Source organism: Echeneis naucrates, chromosome 21 (genome assembly GCF_900963305.1).
Source record: "Echeneis naucrates chromosome 21, fEcheNa1.1, whole genome shotgun sequence".
NCBI classification, from domain to species: Eukaryota; Metazoa; Chordata; class Actinopteri; order Carangiformes; family Echeneidae; genus Echeneis; species Echeneis naucrates.
The window spans coordinates 8,942,414-8,955,266 of record NC_042531.1 but is presented as its reverse complement, the minus strand read 5'-3'; the positions used below and the strand labels follow the sequence as shown (position 1 = coordinate 8,955,266).

The window sequence follows — 12,853 nt, the reverse complement described above, 5'->3', positions numbered from 1 at the left end:
CTCTTGTGGACCATAGCCTACTGAAGTTAAAATTACTTCATTTGCTGGTAGGAGAGCGCTGTCCCTATCATTAAAAAGTTCTCATTCTATGATGGCTCTTCACTTCAGCCTCCCTGGTCACTGAAGACCTGTAGTGTATGAATTTGTCCCGACAGAAAAACAAATTAAACATCCATTTCAGAGCTAGAGATCATTGCAAATAGTTTATTTAGATTAGCGGTGTGGATATTAACCAGGTGTTTTAGCTCAATATCTCGTGCCACAAGTATCAACATACATACATTTCAATATAGTTCCCCATTGCTGAGCCAATTTTGTGTTCGTAAAGCTACAACAACGAGCTGTTTGTGTCATGTTGGAAAGTAAAGGAGCGTAAAGGTGAAGCAGCACCAGATTTCAGTTTCTTGAGTACTTTTAAAGTGAATTATTTCTGATTTTCATTTGCTTCGTGTGGGGCACCTGTGTGAGCGTCTACCCCCAACGTGACGTATGTTGGTTTACGGATGACGACACGTGCACGGTCTCCTCTGATTGGTCCTCGGAAAAATGAAAATGACATTTACCAAGATGGCGCCGGGCGACCGAGAAAAGTGATGAATAGAATAACAAGCGATACAACTATATAACTGTGTGCATTTATTTATCCCGTGCGACTATTTCAGACCAAATCCCCATCTTACCAGCGGAGAGCCGTCAGCCACTTGCTGAGAGACCGCTTCTGAAGAAAATATTACTCAGCTGTTTGCTAACTAGCTGCTAAACTAGCTAGCCAGGCTAACGTTAGCTAACTGCGGAAGGCGAGTGAGGAGAGGGCAGGCAGCTCGAAGTACGAGCCGACGAGTCGAGCTAATTCCTTTCGAAGCCGGGCCACGACGACGTTTTTCATACATTAACAAGCTTTGCACTGCGGAGGAGTTTGTGAGCGGAAACACGAAGTGGACCTCCGGCGAGGCGAGCAGAAGAGACGAGGAAAGGCGTCATCTTTGCCGAGCTGACGCTATGGCTCACTCTCCTATTCAGAGCGGACTGCCGGGGATTCAGGTAAATACATTATATGTTATCTTATTAAAAGCTTACTTTTAAGGGCAAGTTCATTTGTTCCGGGCCTCCGACACGTTTTGCTTTACATTGTCTCCTCGGAAGTTAAAATACCGTCCCATAAATAACTTTATCCTGTCTTATGAGAGTAGGACATCAGTATCCTCTTCACTGTCAACCTTTGCTTTTCCGCAATAATGCACTTATTTCCAGACCGCAGATGAGCTGATGTATCGACAGTGAAGGCTGACATCTTGTTCGTCATTTAATCTCAGGTTATTGATTGACGAGCGGGCTGGCAAACAATAAGCTCTTCATTATCATGATCGACCTTACTCCGAAACTAGAACTGTCAAAAATAAATAAGCCATCGCAATTTCTAGCCCGCAAGTTGACTTCAGCCACTTTTGCTGTTTTGCATGAGACATGCAAAACGTAATAGTTTGACATTTAAAATCAGGGTCCAAATCTAATAGAGCACGGAAACATACCAATGCAAAGCCAATTTGGCTTTTATAAAAATTACAATTTGATAGATTTTTCTTTGATGAGTCGTATCAGGTCTTGTCTTATCTGAGACCTGAACTGATGCTCAACATGCAGTCCACTATGTGCTCACCTCCTTCATGTCATAACGATCTGTGCCACAGTATACTTATTACCTTTTGATTTGGGTTGCTGTCAAAACCGATGCTTTTAGTCAATATTCATTTGAGTTGAATACTGTTGTTAATATTTGGTGCAGAAAGTTGGGAAATAATGGAAACCAAGTGATGGAATTTAAAGCTTTGATGCTCTGTATTTTCTAAAGATTGGGATTTACAGCTATATAGGGTGGGGGGGCAGGTGTCCTACAACAGTGATGTCCGATTAATCTGGCAGCTCTATGGGTGAGAAAATAATAACCACTCATTTTCAAGGCCGTGTGTTCTGAGTGGATATATTTCATGTAACAGGTTATAAAACAAAGAAATGCAGTCACTTCGAACATTCAAAAGTGAGGACCATTATAACACAGTTGTTTTGTTATGGAGCCACTAATCAATAAATCAGCTAATTGTTTCAACACTAACCTCTTATGTCATCAGTATCAGCACTTGTGTATCATTAGTATATTCAGTAATTTAGTCTAAGAAATCAGTTGCTCTTTCATATTCTTTTGGTTGACTAATCAATTAATTGACTCGTTGCCGTTCAGTTTTCACCCATATTTTTGACATTTAGTCAAATGGTTAATGCCGTGTTCTTGGATTTTTATCGGCAGCTAATGAAATATTGGCTCAATGACTTATTTTACTTTTCTAGATAGCCTTCTATAAAAGGGTATGAAGGGGCACTAGTTGACAGTCAGCATGTACCTTTATTTTATGAGATTATGTTAAGCAGGCCACGCCAGGCTCCTCACAAGACAACCATTATTCCATCAAGAGCAGACGACATGGCTGATTTTCTTGGTATATAAAAATTTATAGTCATGTGTACAACTGGTACAGGTTTGGTTAATGGATTAAATTGACTACACAGTTGAATGGTGCAGATGGGAGACAATCAAACACATGCTTTTAGTGTGAGGGTCAGGGAGCTTTAGCTGTCGCAGTAAACCTGCTGACTGTGTGTATGTCAAGTACATTCCCATCATGTGTAGTCTGTGGTCACAGTGCCCTTGTTGTTTTTCCTTTGTTTTCATACAGGTCAACCATGACACTATAATTTTCACCTGGATGACTGACCACACCAGTGTTATTATAGTATTTTGGTTGTGTTGTTTCTACTTTACTTTATTCCTCACTGCCCTGCCACTTTGTCTTTGATGTAAAGTCCCTTTGCTGTCAAATGCAGCACCCCCACCCTCCCCTTCAGTTTTGCAGAGTGCAACTGCTCATCTCCCCTTCCATATTGGTTTGACCACCATGCATTAGCCCTTTTACAGGAAACTATTCTCTTGAGGGGCTCTAAAGCAATATGTTATCTGAGCCAACAGATCATCCTTTTAGGCCAGGGTTACCTGGTAAATTAAGCATCAGTCAGAATTGTTTCGTTCTTTACTTTTAAACCAAGTTTAAAATTTGTTGCATTTATATTTTTTAATTGATTTAAAATACACAGTGTCAATAAAATAGCTTAGACTTGTTTTTGTGCAACTTCTACTCACGAAAATTATAACATAGCAAACCCTGCTCAGTCAGATTACACAAATAAATGCTATGCTTGAATGGAAATTTAAGTGGCCCACTTGAATACTATTACATCTCCTTGCTGCTGTGGAAATAAGCCATTTAGTCCAGTCAGCCAGTTTGTAGTCCCAGAGTTTCTGTTTAGCCTTTAATGGAGAGATCATTAAGCCTTAGTTACTTCTATGTTGCAGCGCATCATGATTAAAATGTCACTGAAAGCCACACAGTTAAGACTGAGAGGGTTTAAAAAAAAAAAAGTTGGTCTGGTTCAAGATGTAAAGCACAGAGTGTAAAATATGTAAAGGCAGGTTCTTCAACAAATGATAAATGTTGAGGCATAACAAATTGGGTGCACCACCAGATTGGGGAAATGTGAATGTTTAGACATGGGAATCTTTGTCATGACAGAATAGTAAACATAGTAAATGCTTTCACAGTAGCTATTAATACAGAGAAGTCTGTAGGTTCATAAAATGAACAGATATTTAACTGATGCTTTCAAGACAAACTGGACACCGTGTACAGCAGACAGTAATCTCTCAAAAATCTAGATTTTAAAATGCTTACCCCTGCTCCTGTGATAATAGTGAATGCAGTAGAGGATAAGGACTGTTGTGTATTTTATGTCTGAAAACTTGGGCCGCTGGCACTATGAGACGAAACTAATTAAGGGGGCACTTAGAAGCATTACACCTCAAGCATGTCAATAAGGCATCGGATGTTTTTGAGGGAGAACTTGCTGAATATCGTCTGCATGAACAAAGCAGCATTGGTGAACAACTAACCATTCATGAATGAAGGATCTAAAGTGGTATACAGAATTACCTGCTGCAGAAAACGCACTGAATGAGCAAAGCATTGGGCTTATTATGAGACTGGAAAGGACATTTTTACTCATTCTCCACTGAGCACTAGTTATTCGAGGTGCTTAATTAAACAACTCCAAACACACACAATTGTGAGAGGGGGAAGCACAAGGTGGATTCAACAGGAATGAGTTCCTACTGGGTTTTCACATCATGATTTGTACCACTCAGCCCATGAAAACAGTTATATATAGTTTGTCTTGGCTGAGGAGGGGGATGTCACAGCCTTTAATCTCATCCTGGTCTTTGATTTTACACACAACAGAAAAATTACAAACTGAAAGAGTAGAGTTTATTATCATCATTTTTCATCTTACCTGGAGTCAACCAGCAACGCTAATTGCCAAAGAATTGACCAATGTTAGCACTACATTGTCAGACTCTGTGTGCTTGGTGGGATGGAAAAGATTTGTTGTGTTTCCCATTTTGGTTGGCACAAACTGCTAACATATTGTGCAGACCTGCTTAATCTCCTACTCTGTACTTTTTTAAATAACCAATAAAATTCCACACAATTGAGGTTATATAACCCTTTTAAAAAAGTAATAATAATCTCTTCAGTTTCTGGTGGTCTTCATCACGTTCATCAGCCTCCGCTCCCCTTTCACTCATACCTATCCTCCTGGCTGCAACCCAGCTGAAACTCAAGCAACTCACAATAAGACAGTATTTCATCACAATGTATAAGATGTTAAGAGGCTACTGCTCACCAACTGCCCTCTCTCTTGAGATCTACTCTTTGTCCAGATGTTTGTATGTGTTGTATAATATATGATGCCTTATGCTTAAAAAAAATCTTTCCTTCTTTTGAATATTATAATTTTAGTTAATTTTACTTTGTGCTTGTATGTAGAAGTATGTGCCTCTGTAATGACTGCGTGACTATCGTTTTAGTTTCTGCTGTACTTTTGCATTACACATTTGGTTTTGTATTTGTACAACTGGCATTTTGATGTGGTTCATTATTATTTAAAATGCACTCTGTTCTCTCTATGTCACAAAGAATTTCAGAGCTGACCCAGAGGAACTTTTTACCAAGCTGGAAAGGATAGGAAAAGGCTCCTTTGGTGAAGTTTTTAAAGGTATTGACAATCGGACTCAGAAAGTTGTGGCGATTAAAATCATCGATCTGGAGGAGGCGGAGGATGAAATTGAGGACATTCAACAGGAAATCACTGTTCTCAGCCAGTGTGACAGTCCGTTTATCACCAAGTATTTTGGATCATATCTCAAGGTAAGTTTAAACATCAGAAAACAACACAATTTAGTGAACTTTTGAATAGTCTATGCTTAAGTACATTTGTAAGTAGCATGTTCCTGCAAGTCTCTTGCATTGACTGCAATGTAGGTCAATAAATAATGCATATGAACAATGGACCAAGTATTGTCGAAGTAAAATGACACATCGCTGGAGAACAACCGGAGTATTTGCACAATGCCAATTTTTTTGCTCCTTTAGAGCTTTGCTACAGCTTATTGGATTTTAAATTACACATTGACTTTAAGGTCCATGTGCTGACACTGAGCTTTAATATCAGTGTATATACATATGTCTATGGTAAATAGGGCAGGAATTATAGTCCCTTTTATAAAAAGTGCAGCATTATATGATATTCATCTGCCATGAATGTACTTCTCTGAAACCTTTACAGCCCTGTGAATAACCCAAGCCAGAGCAGGACAAAAAGCTCGAGCAAAATGCTTCATTTGTTTTGGTCCATTGTGAGAGGTGTGTCCACAGCACAACTCAGCCGCAAAACATATTTTGTAACTTCAATAGATTTTCACCCTACATGTGATGGTGCTTAGAGTGCCTCTCACAGCATTTACTGTGGTACTTAGCAGCTGTAAGGAGAGACATGCTGGTCCATTAGTTCAAGTTTGTTGCTGGCTTAAAGAGAGAATTAAGGCTTAATTATGCTGAATGTATGTATGTATTTACATGTTTTTGTAAAAAATACACACTGGTAGTCATTTGCTCTGTAAATTTAATATTAATTTTGTTTGTTATTGTTTTTTGGTAGCCACAATTTATTTATTGTCAGTGAGAATTTCCGCAGATGAAAATGAAAACAAGGTTTAAACAAACAAGCATCAATAATAAACAAACAAATGATGATAATAATAATAATAATAAAAATAGTACAGGAGGCAAATTGCATTAAAATGTTTGGGTTTTTTTTCCCCCATGCATAAAAACACACAAATTGAGAAGTCAAACTGCAGGAAACAAGTGTTACTCAAAGCTTCTCAGCTGGTTTCAGATAAAAATGTGATTCAGTCATTAATCTGGAAAAGGGAGATGTGCTGTTATTTTACATCTTTTTCCCTAATGATTTTTTACATAAAGTAACAAGGACATGTTTGCAGATGCAACACAGATGCAACACCTGTGCATTAATCGTGCCTCTTGTATTTAATAAAACAACTACAATTTAAAAATAAGAGTTGTTACCTACAAAAGAGCCAGAGACTTATTTTGGTATATGTTTTTACAAATAAAAGCTGTTAATTAATCAGTAGAAATATCTGCTCAAACTGTGACCATGATCCAGACTGACTAGCTGATCTACTTCTCAGGGTACAAAGTTATGGATTATTATGGAATATTTGGGTGGAGGATCAGCCCTTGATTTGGTAAGTCAGGAAATAAATTTTAAGATGATTTGAACTTTCCATTTTTGTTATTATTGTGAAAATACAGTGTAAAAATATGTGTCACCTGTTCAAGTCACTTGTTATTCTCTTATTTATCCTTCATTCCAGCTGGAACCAGGTGCGCTGGATGAAACTCAGATAGCTACAATCCTGAGAGAGATCCTTAAAGGACTTGAGTATCTGCACTCTGAAAAGAAAATCCACAGAGATATCAAAGGTAACAGTGGCACATGTCATCGCCTTATTTTAAGTATGGCTAAGACAATGGCAATTTCTTTATCTCTACGAAATTCTAAATGTTCATTTATAATCTTAATGGTTTCAAAAGCAGCGTATGAAGCTTGTTGCATTATGTCTATCTGTTGCACAGCTGCCAATGTGTTGCTGTCAGAACAAGGTGATGTGAAGCTGGCAGACTTTGGAGTGGCTGGCCAGTTGACAGACACGCAGATAAAAAGGAACACATTTGTTGGAACACCTTTCTGGATGGCACCTGAAGTTATTAAGCAATCTGCCTATGATTCAAAGGTTAGAATTATTTTTGCATGTCCTGTTATCACAGTCAAGTTTAGTACTGGAAAAGAATTTTTGTGCTATGTGACAAAGGCAAATGCAAGTTTAAAATGTATATGGTCATCTGTCAGTCATTTTGTAAAAGTGAGGTTAGGAAACTTGATCTGGTCACGCACTGCAAGCTATTGCACATGCAGCTGTAAAGCATCTATGGGACTGACCGCTGCATCACTTTTTTTGTGGTCATCTCGGTTTGCAAAGCTTAATGTCAGTTCATGACATCAGCTGGCAAACACTGTTGTGGTGGGTGTGCCTCTGTCTCTGAATAGGCCCAAATCAAAAAGAAACTACTTTTACTTCCACTGTTTCCTCTTGTCTGTGCCCAATTTTCTGTCACCATTCATTGTCCCATCAAATAATAAAGCAACAGTACAAACAGCCCACACAGAGAGAGAAAATATAATTCAGAAAATGTTGACCATGCAGTGTCAATATTGTATCTTATTCAGGTGTTAAACCAGCTCTCTACTAGGGATGGAAATTTGAGAATGCTAATATGCAAAAATGAATTTGACGTGATTCTGATCAAAATACAAAAACAAAGTGTTAACTTGAAACTTGATTTCATTACAATCCCATTCTTTTGTTTGGCTTTGGTGCTGAAGAGAAAAGTTTTGTGTGAAATTAGTTGTGATCTCCAGCATAGTGGATTCTTTGTTTCAGTGCTCTGTTGACTGCTGTGTGCTTGTTTTTGTCACAAGAAGATAGGCTGTCTAGATTAGAAATTACATACAAGCTCATGTATTTGGAAGAACCACAAAATGAGTCAGTGTGGTTTGTTAAAACAACCAATGAGTTTCTGTCTTCAGTTTGAGCTTCCTCTGTTACACCCATGCAGTAGATGTCACCCAGTTTTAATGACATTTCCCAGAGCACTGTGTCAGAACACACATTTGTGTTCATTCATTTAAAGAAGTGTGTGAGATTCTGCGGCTTTAATAAAAGTATATTTCAATATTGTTTGTTTGAAATTTTCAACTTATTTCCTGGTGTTTCTTTTGTTTTGTAGGCAGACATCTGGTCATTAGGAATAACAGCGATTGAACTGGCGAAAGGAGAGCCGCCCCACTCTGAGCTTCATCCTATGAAGGTTTTATTCCTTATCCCAAAAAACAATCCCCCAACACTGGAAGGAAACTACAGTAAACCACTTAAAGAATTTGTTGAAGCCTGTTTAAATAAGGAGCCCAGTTTTGTAAGTTTAAAGGACTCTTGTTCTATTATATGGAATAAAAGTCCATGAACATAAAAGAAGAAGAGTGCATGTTTTCTATTTGTTTTGTGTTTTCCTCAGAGGCCAACTGCCAAAGAGCTGTTAAAACATAAGTACATTGTAAGGCATTCCAAAAAGACGTCCTACCTGACAGAGCTAATCGACAGATATAAGAGGTGGAAATCGGAGCAGTCTCGGGATGAATCCAGTTCTGATGAATCTGACGAGTAAGTTGTCTGCAGCATCAACATCCAGTTATGTGCAAATTTGCACCCTGGAAGAAAAGCAGCTCTGTGTAATTGCTGAAATTCTTAAAATTCACTGTCACTATAGGGAGCAAGATGACCAAGCTTCTGGCAGCAATGACGCTGGTAATGATGACTGGATTTTCAATACCATCAGGGAGAAGGACCTTAAAAAGGTTCAGAATGGAGCAGCACAGCCTGCTGAGCTTGAAAGGAAACAGGTCAGAGCATCCACCAGATGTAGAGGGAAAATATTTAGATGACTATTTAAGCATCTCTTAATGGCAAGGCCTAGTCTTTCTGTGTCAGAGGTCTTTACCTTAAAATCTCTTTTCCAGGTGCTGGAGAGTCCAAAGAGGCCTTTGTCACAAAGCTTATCATCAATCTTTTCTCCATTGTTTACCGAGGTAACCGTTTCACTAATCTTCCCAAAATGTTTAAAAATCCTAATCATGGCATTGATAATTCATAACAAAGGTATTGAAGTAAATGTAAAAGCCCATTACTGCTCAGCCCGAATTAGATCATCGGAAACTATTCTGCAAATATAGTTTTTGGACAGATAATTATGTTACAGTGTTATCTAAAATCTCTCACGGTTGCAGCTGAAAGAAAAGGGAGGGACAAGTAATGGCAAGCCAGAGGTCGCAGAAGAGCTACGGGAGGCCATTTTCCTGGCAGAAGAAACACATCCAGGCATCTGTGACTCCTTGGTGGCTGAACTAGTGCAGAGACTTCAGAGGTAATTGAAGTTTGTATATTTACATCCATTTTTTTTCATAGGCAAATCACATGAAATTGTATAATTGAAAAATAACAAAAAATTATTTCTGTTTAAACAGCCTGTTCAGACACTAGAGAGGATGTAAACCAGTGGACTTTGGAGGGAAAAACTTTAAATTGCGTTGTACAGTTGTGATGATTGTGTTGGTATAGGCGGTACAGTTTATGCTCAGTTCTACCTCAAAACCAAGAGTATTAACCATAAGCATATAAGCATGCCAATTTTGGCTTTAAGTTGAAAGTATACCTAAGGTTGACCAACTAAAGCTCAGACTTGATCCAGTTTTATTCAGGTCTGATCATGTAGAGCTGTGTTTGACAAAGTCTCGCACAGAAGTTCAACCTTTCTCAGGACGGGTAACAGCAGTGATAGGAGGATTGCCATTGTCTTTTCAGTGGGTAAAATTTCCCTTTTTTTTTCCCTGTTTGTCAGGTTTTCTGTGCCACAGACAGCTGCTGCTCAGTGAGTGGAGCTACATCCATTTCCGCTCTAATTTTCCACCCTGGTGGCAGCAGTCAGATTCTTCTCTCTGACCTCCACAGCCAGGATGAAGTCTCCCAAGAAGGTCTCCATCGCTCATTTTCTTGAAGCAAATCCTGGCCTACTTAATGTCTGCTTGTACGCTAGCACACCACCAGAGGCTCCTATTCAGGACAGTCAGTGAGCCGCAATGACTGCCGCCTGCTTTAAGATGTCCCTTCTCAATACCTCCTTCACATTGGTTTGATTGCAATGGTGGTGTGAGTTATCTTTTCTGCAAGGACTCTTGAGCTTTTGGTTTTGGTGAGTTTGTGGTTTCTTCAAAAAGGTTTACTCTCAGCATCCTTTTGGAGAAAGTTCCTTGCTTAATTAATTGTGTGTGTGTGTGTGTGCGGCTGTGCGAGGTATCCTGTGAAATGTGCGGTGAGGAGCGACAAGTAGGTTGAAGAATCTATTGAAAACTCAGGTATCCTGCTTTAAGTGGATTGGGTCCTCTGGGAGATGGAAAGAGCTCTATAGGGTGGTTGTGCAGACTTGTAAATAGGCTAATTCTACAGATTCATGAAAAAATAATAGAGCGTTTGTAATGGAACCACTGTGTACAAATGGCCAAATACAAACTGTAGATAATGGTTGTGAGGTAAATATTTTGCGAGACTAAAATGGCCATAAATGAGATTGCCTTGCCTTTGTACTTGTTCTTTTCTGTATCGGTCTTTGATTTCTCTAGTTGTAAGACTCTTAAGTACTCATCCAGTGAATGGAAATGGCTGCCCTCTATCGTGTTTTACGATTGATTTATTATACATTTCTTTCTTCTGCTTTGGTTCTACCCTCTCTGCTATGTCTGTAATATGTTGGAGACTGTTTTAAAAAAAAAAAAAAAAAAAAAAAAAAAAAAGGTGGCTGGACATTGAAGCCCTGACCAGTTTTAAACACTGGATGCTCTGTTTGCAACCCTGATGAGTTCTGTTAGATTTCTGGACTTGGCCTCATCCCATGTTTTTTTTTTTTTTGTTTGTTTGTTTTTTTTTTTTTAGTGAGTGTTTGAATGATGACATAAATTGAGGTTTCGTCCATAAATTCCATTAACAGGGCAGTGCCATCATATAGTTTATATTGGCAGACTCTGTTAGTCTTCCTAAGAACTGCAGAGGTACTATATCTCCTCAGCTTATCTACAGCTTTAATTGCACTTGAGAATAAATGCCTTTTACTATAAACAAAGTAGCCATAAAACAGTAGCACGGGACTTACAGTATTTTGCAGGTATGCACCATACTATCTAGGACAAAAAAAGTCCACCTGAAGTCCCATAGCTTGGACTCTGGAGTTGGTCATGTGTAAGATTTGCCTGGCTGTTTCTTTCCATTTGGACTTGTGAGAGGTTTTCCAGTTGTACAGTAAATCCTTATAAACATAGACTTCTCACACAGTAGATGTTCATATTAACACGAAGCCAGGAAGTATTCAGACCAGTGGCGCTGCTGCTGCTTCTGACTGTAGATTTAAGGAATGTGCATGATGGTATAAACGTACACAACAGCATAAAGGCTATTGGTAGGCCTGAGCAGTATGCGTTGTAGCATACGTCTCCAGGACTGGAGGAATGTTGATTACTGAACTAGAGGTATTTGTGATGAACAGTGTCAGCTTTAAAATGTTGCATCAAATGTTTTTGTTATGATTTCCTTTATAATTCTCTTTAATCCCTCTGCCATTGGAAAGAAAAAAACATCTACAGCCGTACTCCAAAAGACAGATGAAAAAAGATCAAAAACATTTCCATCATTCCTTCCAAAATAGTAGGTGCAAGAACAAATTGACTCATTTCATTTGTTTTTGCCTCGGGGCAGTGCATGGCATTAGTTTATCTGAGAGGATTAATATTGTTAATATAGAACAGAAACAGCTTTGCTCTGTGTACAAGCAACAAAATCAATCTACCAGCATCTCTAAGGCTCTTTATCATATTTGAGCTTGTTTGTTAAATAGGTACTTAAACAGGAGTGTAAAAACGATTCTGAGTTTGTGCTTGTTCTTGAGCAGATGCTGTTCGGTGGAGTTTGTTACTGTTGGACAGAGCCAGATTAGCTGTTTCCTCGGCTGTAGCTTCATGTTTATAATGAAGAAAGAGGGATGTCAATTTTCTCATCTCATCTGACCTAAAAAAAAAAAAAACGTTACCAAACCGTCAATATGTTCTTTTTTTTCTCCTTCGTTTGATAATTTAAATGGAATGTTTTTCAATTTCAAGCTATAAAATAACTTTTTCTTTCCTGCTTGCTGATTTTGCTGAAATACAGCTGAATGAGTAAAAGTCAATTAAGCAGGAACCAAATATAGAAAAGGTACCAGACTCACTCTTTTCCATGCTCATCCCATATTTTCTTTAATTTCACCTTCGTTTGCTTAGTTCAGATTCATCTGTAAATGTGCCATGCAAGCCCTTCACCCCAAATTAGAACATAATTCATACAATTTGCACCTTGTACACGGCCTAATATGACTCTTTCATCTTTTTATGCGTTGCACTTTGTAGAGTTCTTTTGGTTTAAAAAAATGGTACTGAACAAGGTCACAGTATTACGTTGCGATGGCACCAGTTTTATTTTACATTTTTTTCCCTTTGTGTGTTGTTCCGTAATAAAGCATTGAGATTGCTAGGAGTCATTTCTTAGCACAAGTAGGCATATATTCAATGAAACTATTTTTATAACCCAAAAGATGTAATAGAGGGAGCAAAGTTTAGTTCTGTGATGTGTTGGAGTTTCAGTAAACATGAATAGCAATCACTTAAATTGTTCATTTCATTTTGTGTG

At 38.4% G+C, this 12,853-nt stretch overlaps 1 protein-coding gene across 2 annotated transcripts; it reads left to right on the top strand.

Annotated features, from left to right (window-relative positions):
• Positions 1-564: 564 nt before the first annotated feature.
• Positions 565-12,212, top strand: stk24a (serine/threonine kinase 24a (STE20 homolog, yeast)). 2 transcript variants are annotated; one of them, XM_029530808.1, is made up of 11 exons: positions 565-1,041; positions 5,082-5,312; positions 6,659-6,715; positions 6,845-6,953; positions 7,107-7,264; positions 8,319-8,504; positions 8,604-8,749; positions 8,856-8,988; positions 9,106-9,174; positions 9,373-9,509; positions 9,984-12,212. In XM_029530808.1, exons 1-11 carry the CDS (start codon positions 1,000-1,002, stop codon positions 10,015-10,017), a joined length of 1,302 nt encoding a protein of 433 aa, XP_029386668.1. In that variant the 5' UTR covers positions 565-999; the 3' UTR covers positions 10,018-12,212. The 2 variants fall into 2 exon arrangements, with proteins under 2 accessions (XP_029386668.1, XP_029386669.1); XM_029530809.1 differs by lacking the exon at positions 9,984-12,212 and having other exon boundaries at positions 9,124-9,174; positions 9,373-9,513.
• Positions 12,213-12,853: the final 641 nt, after the last annotated feature.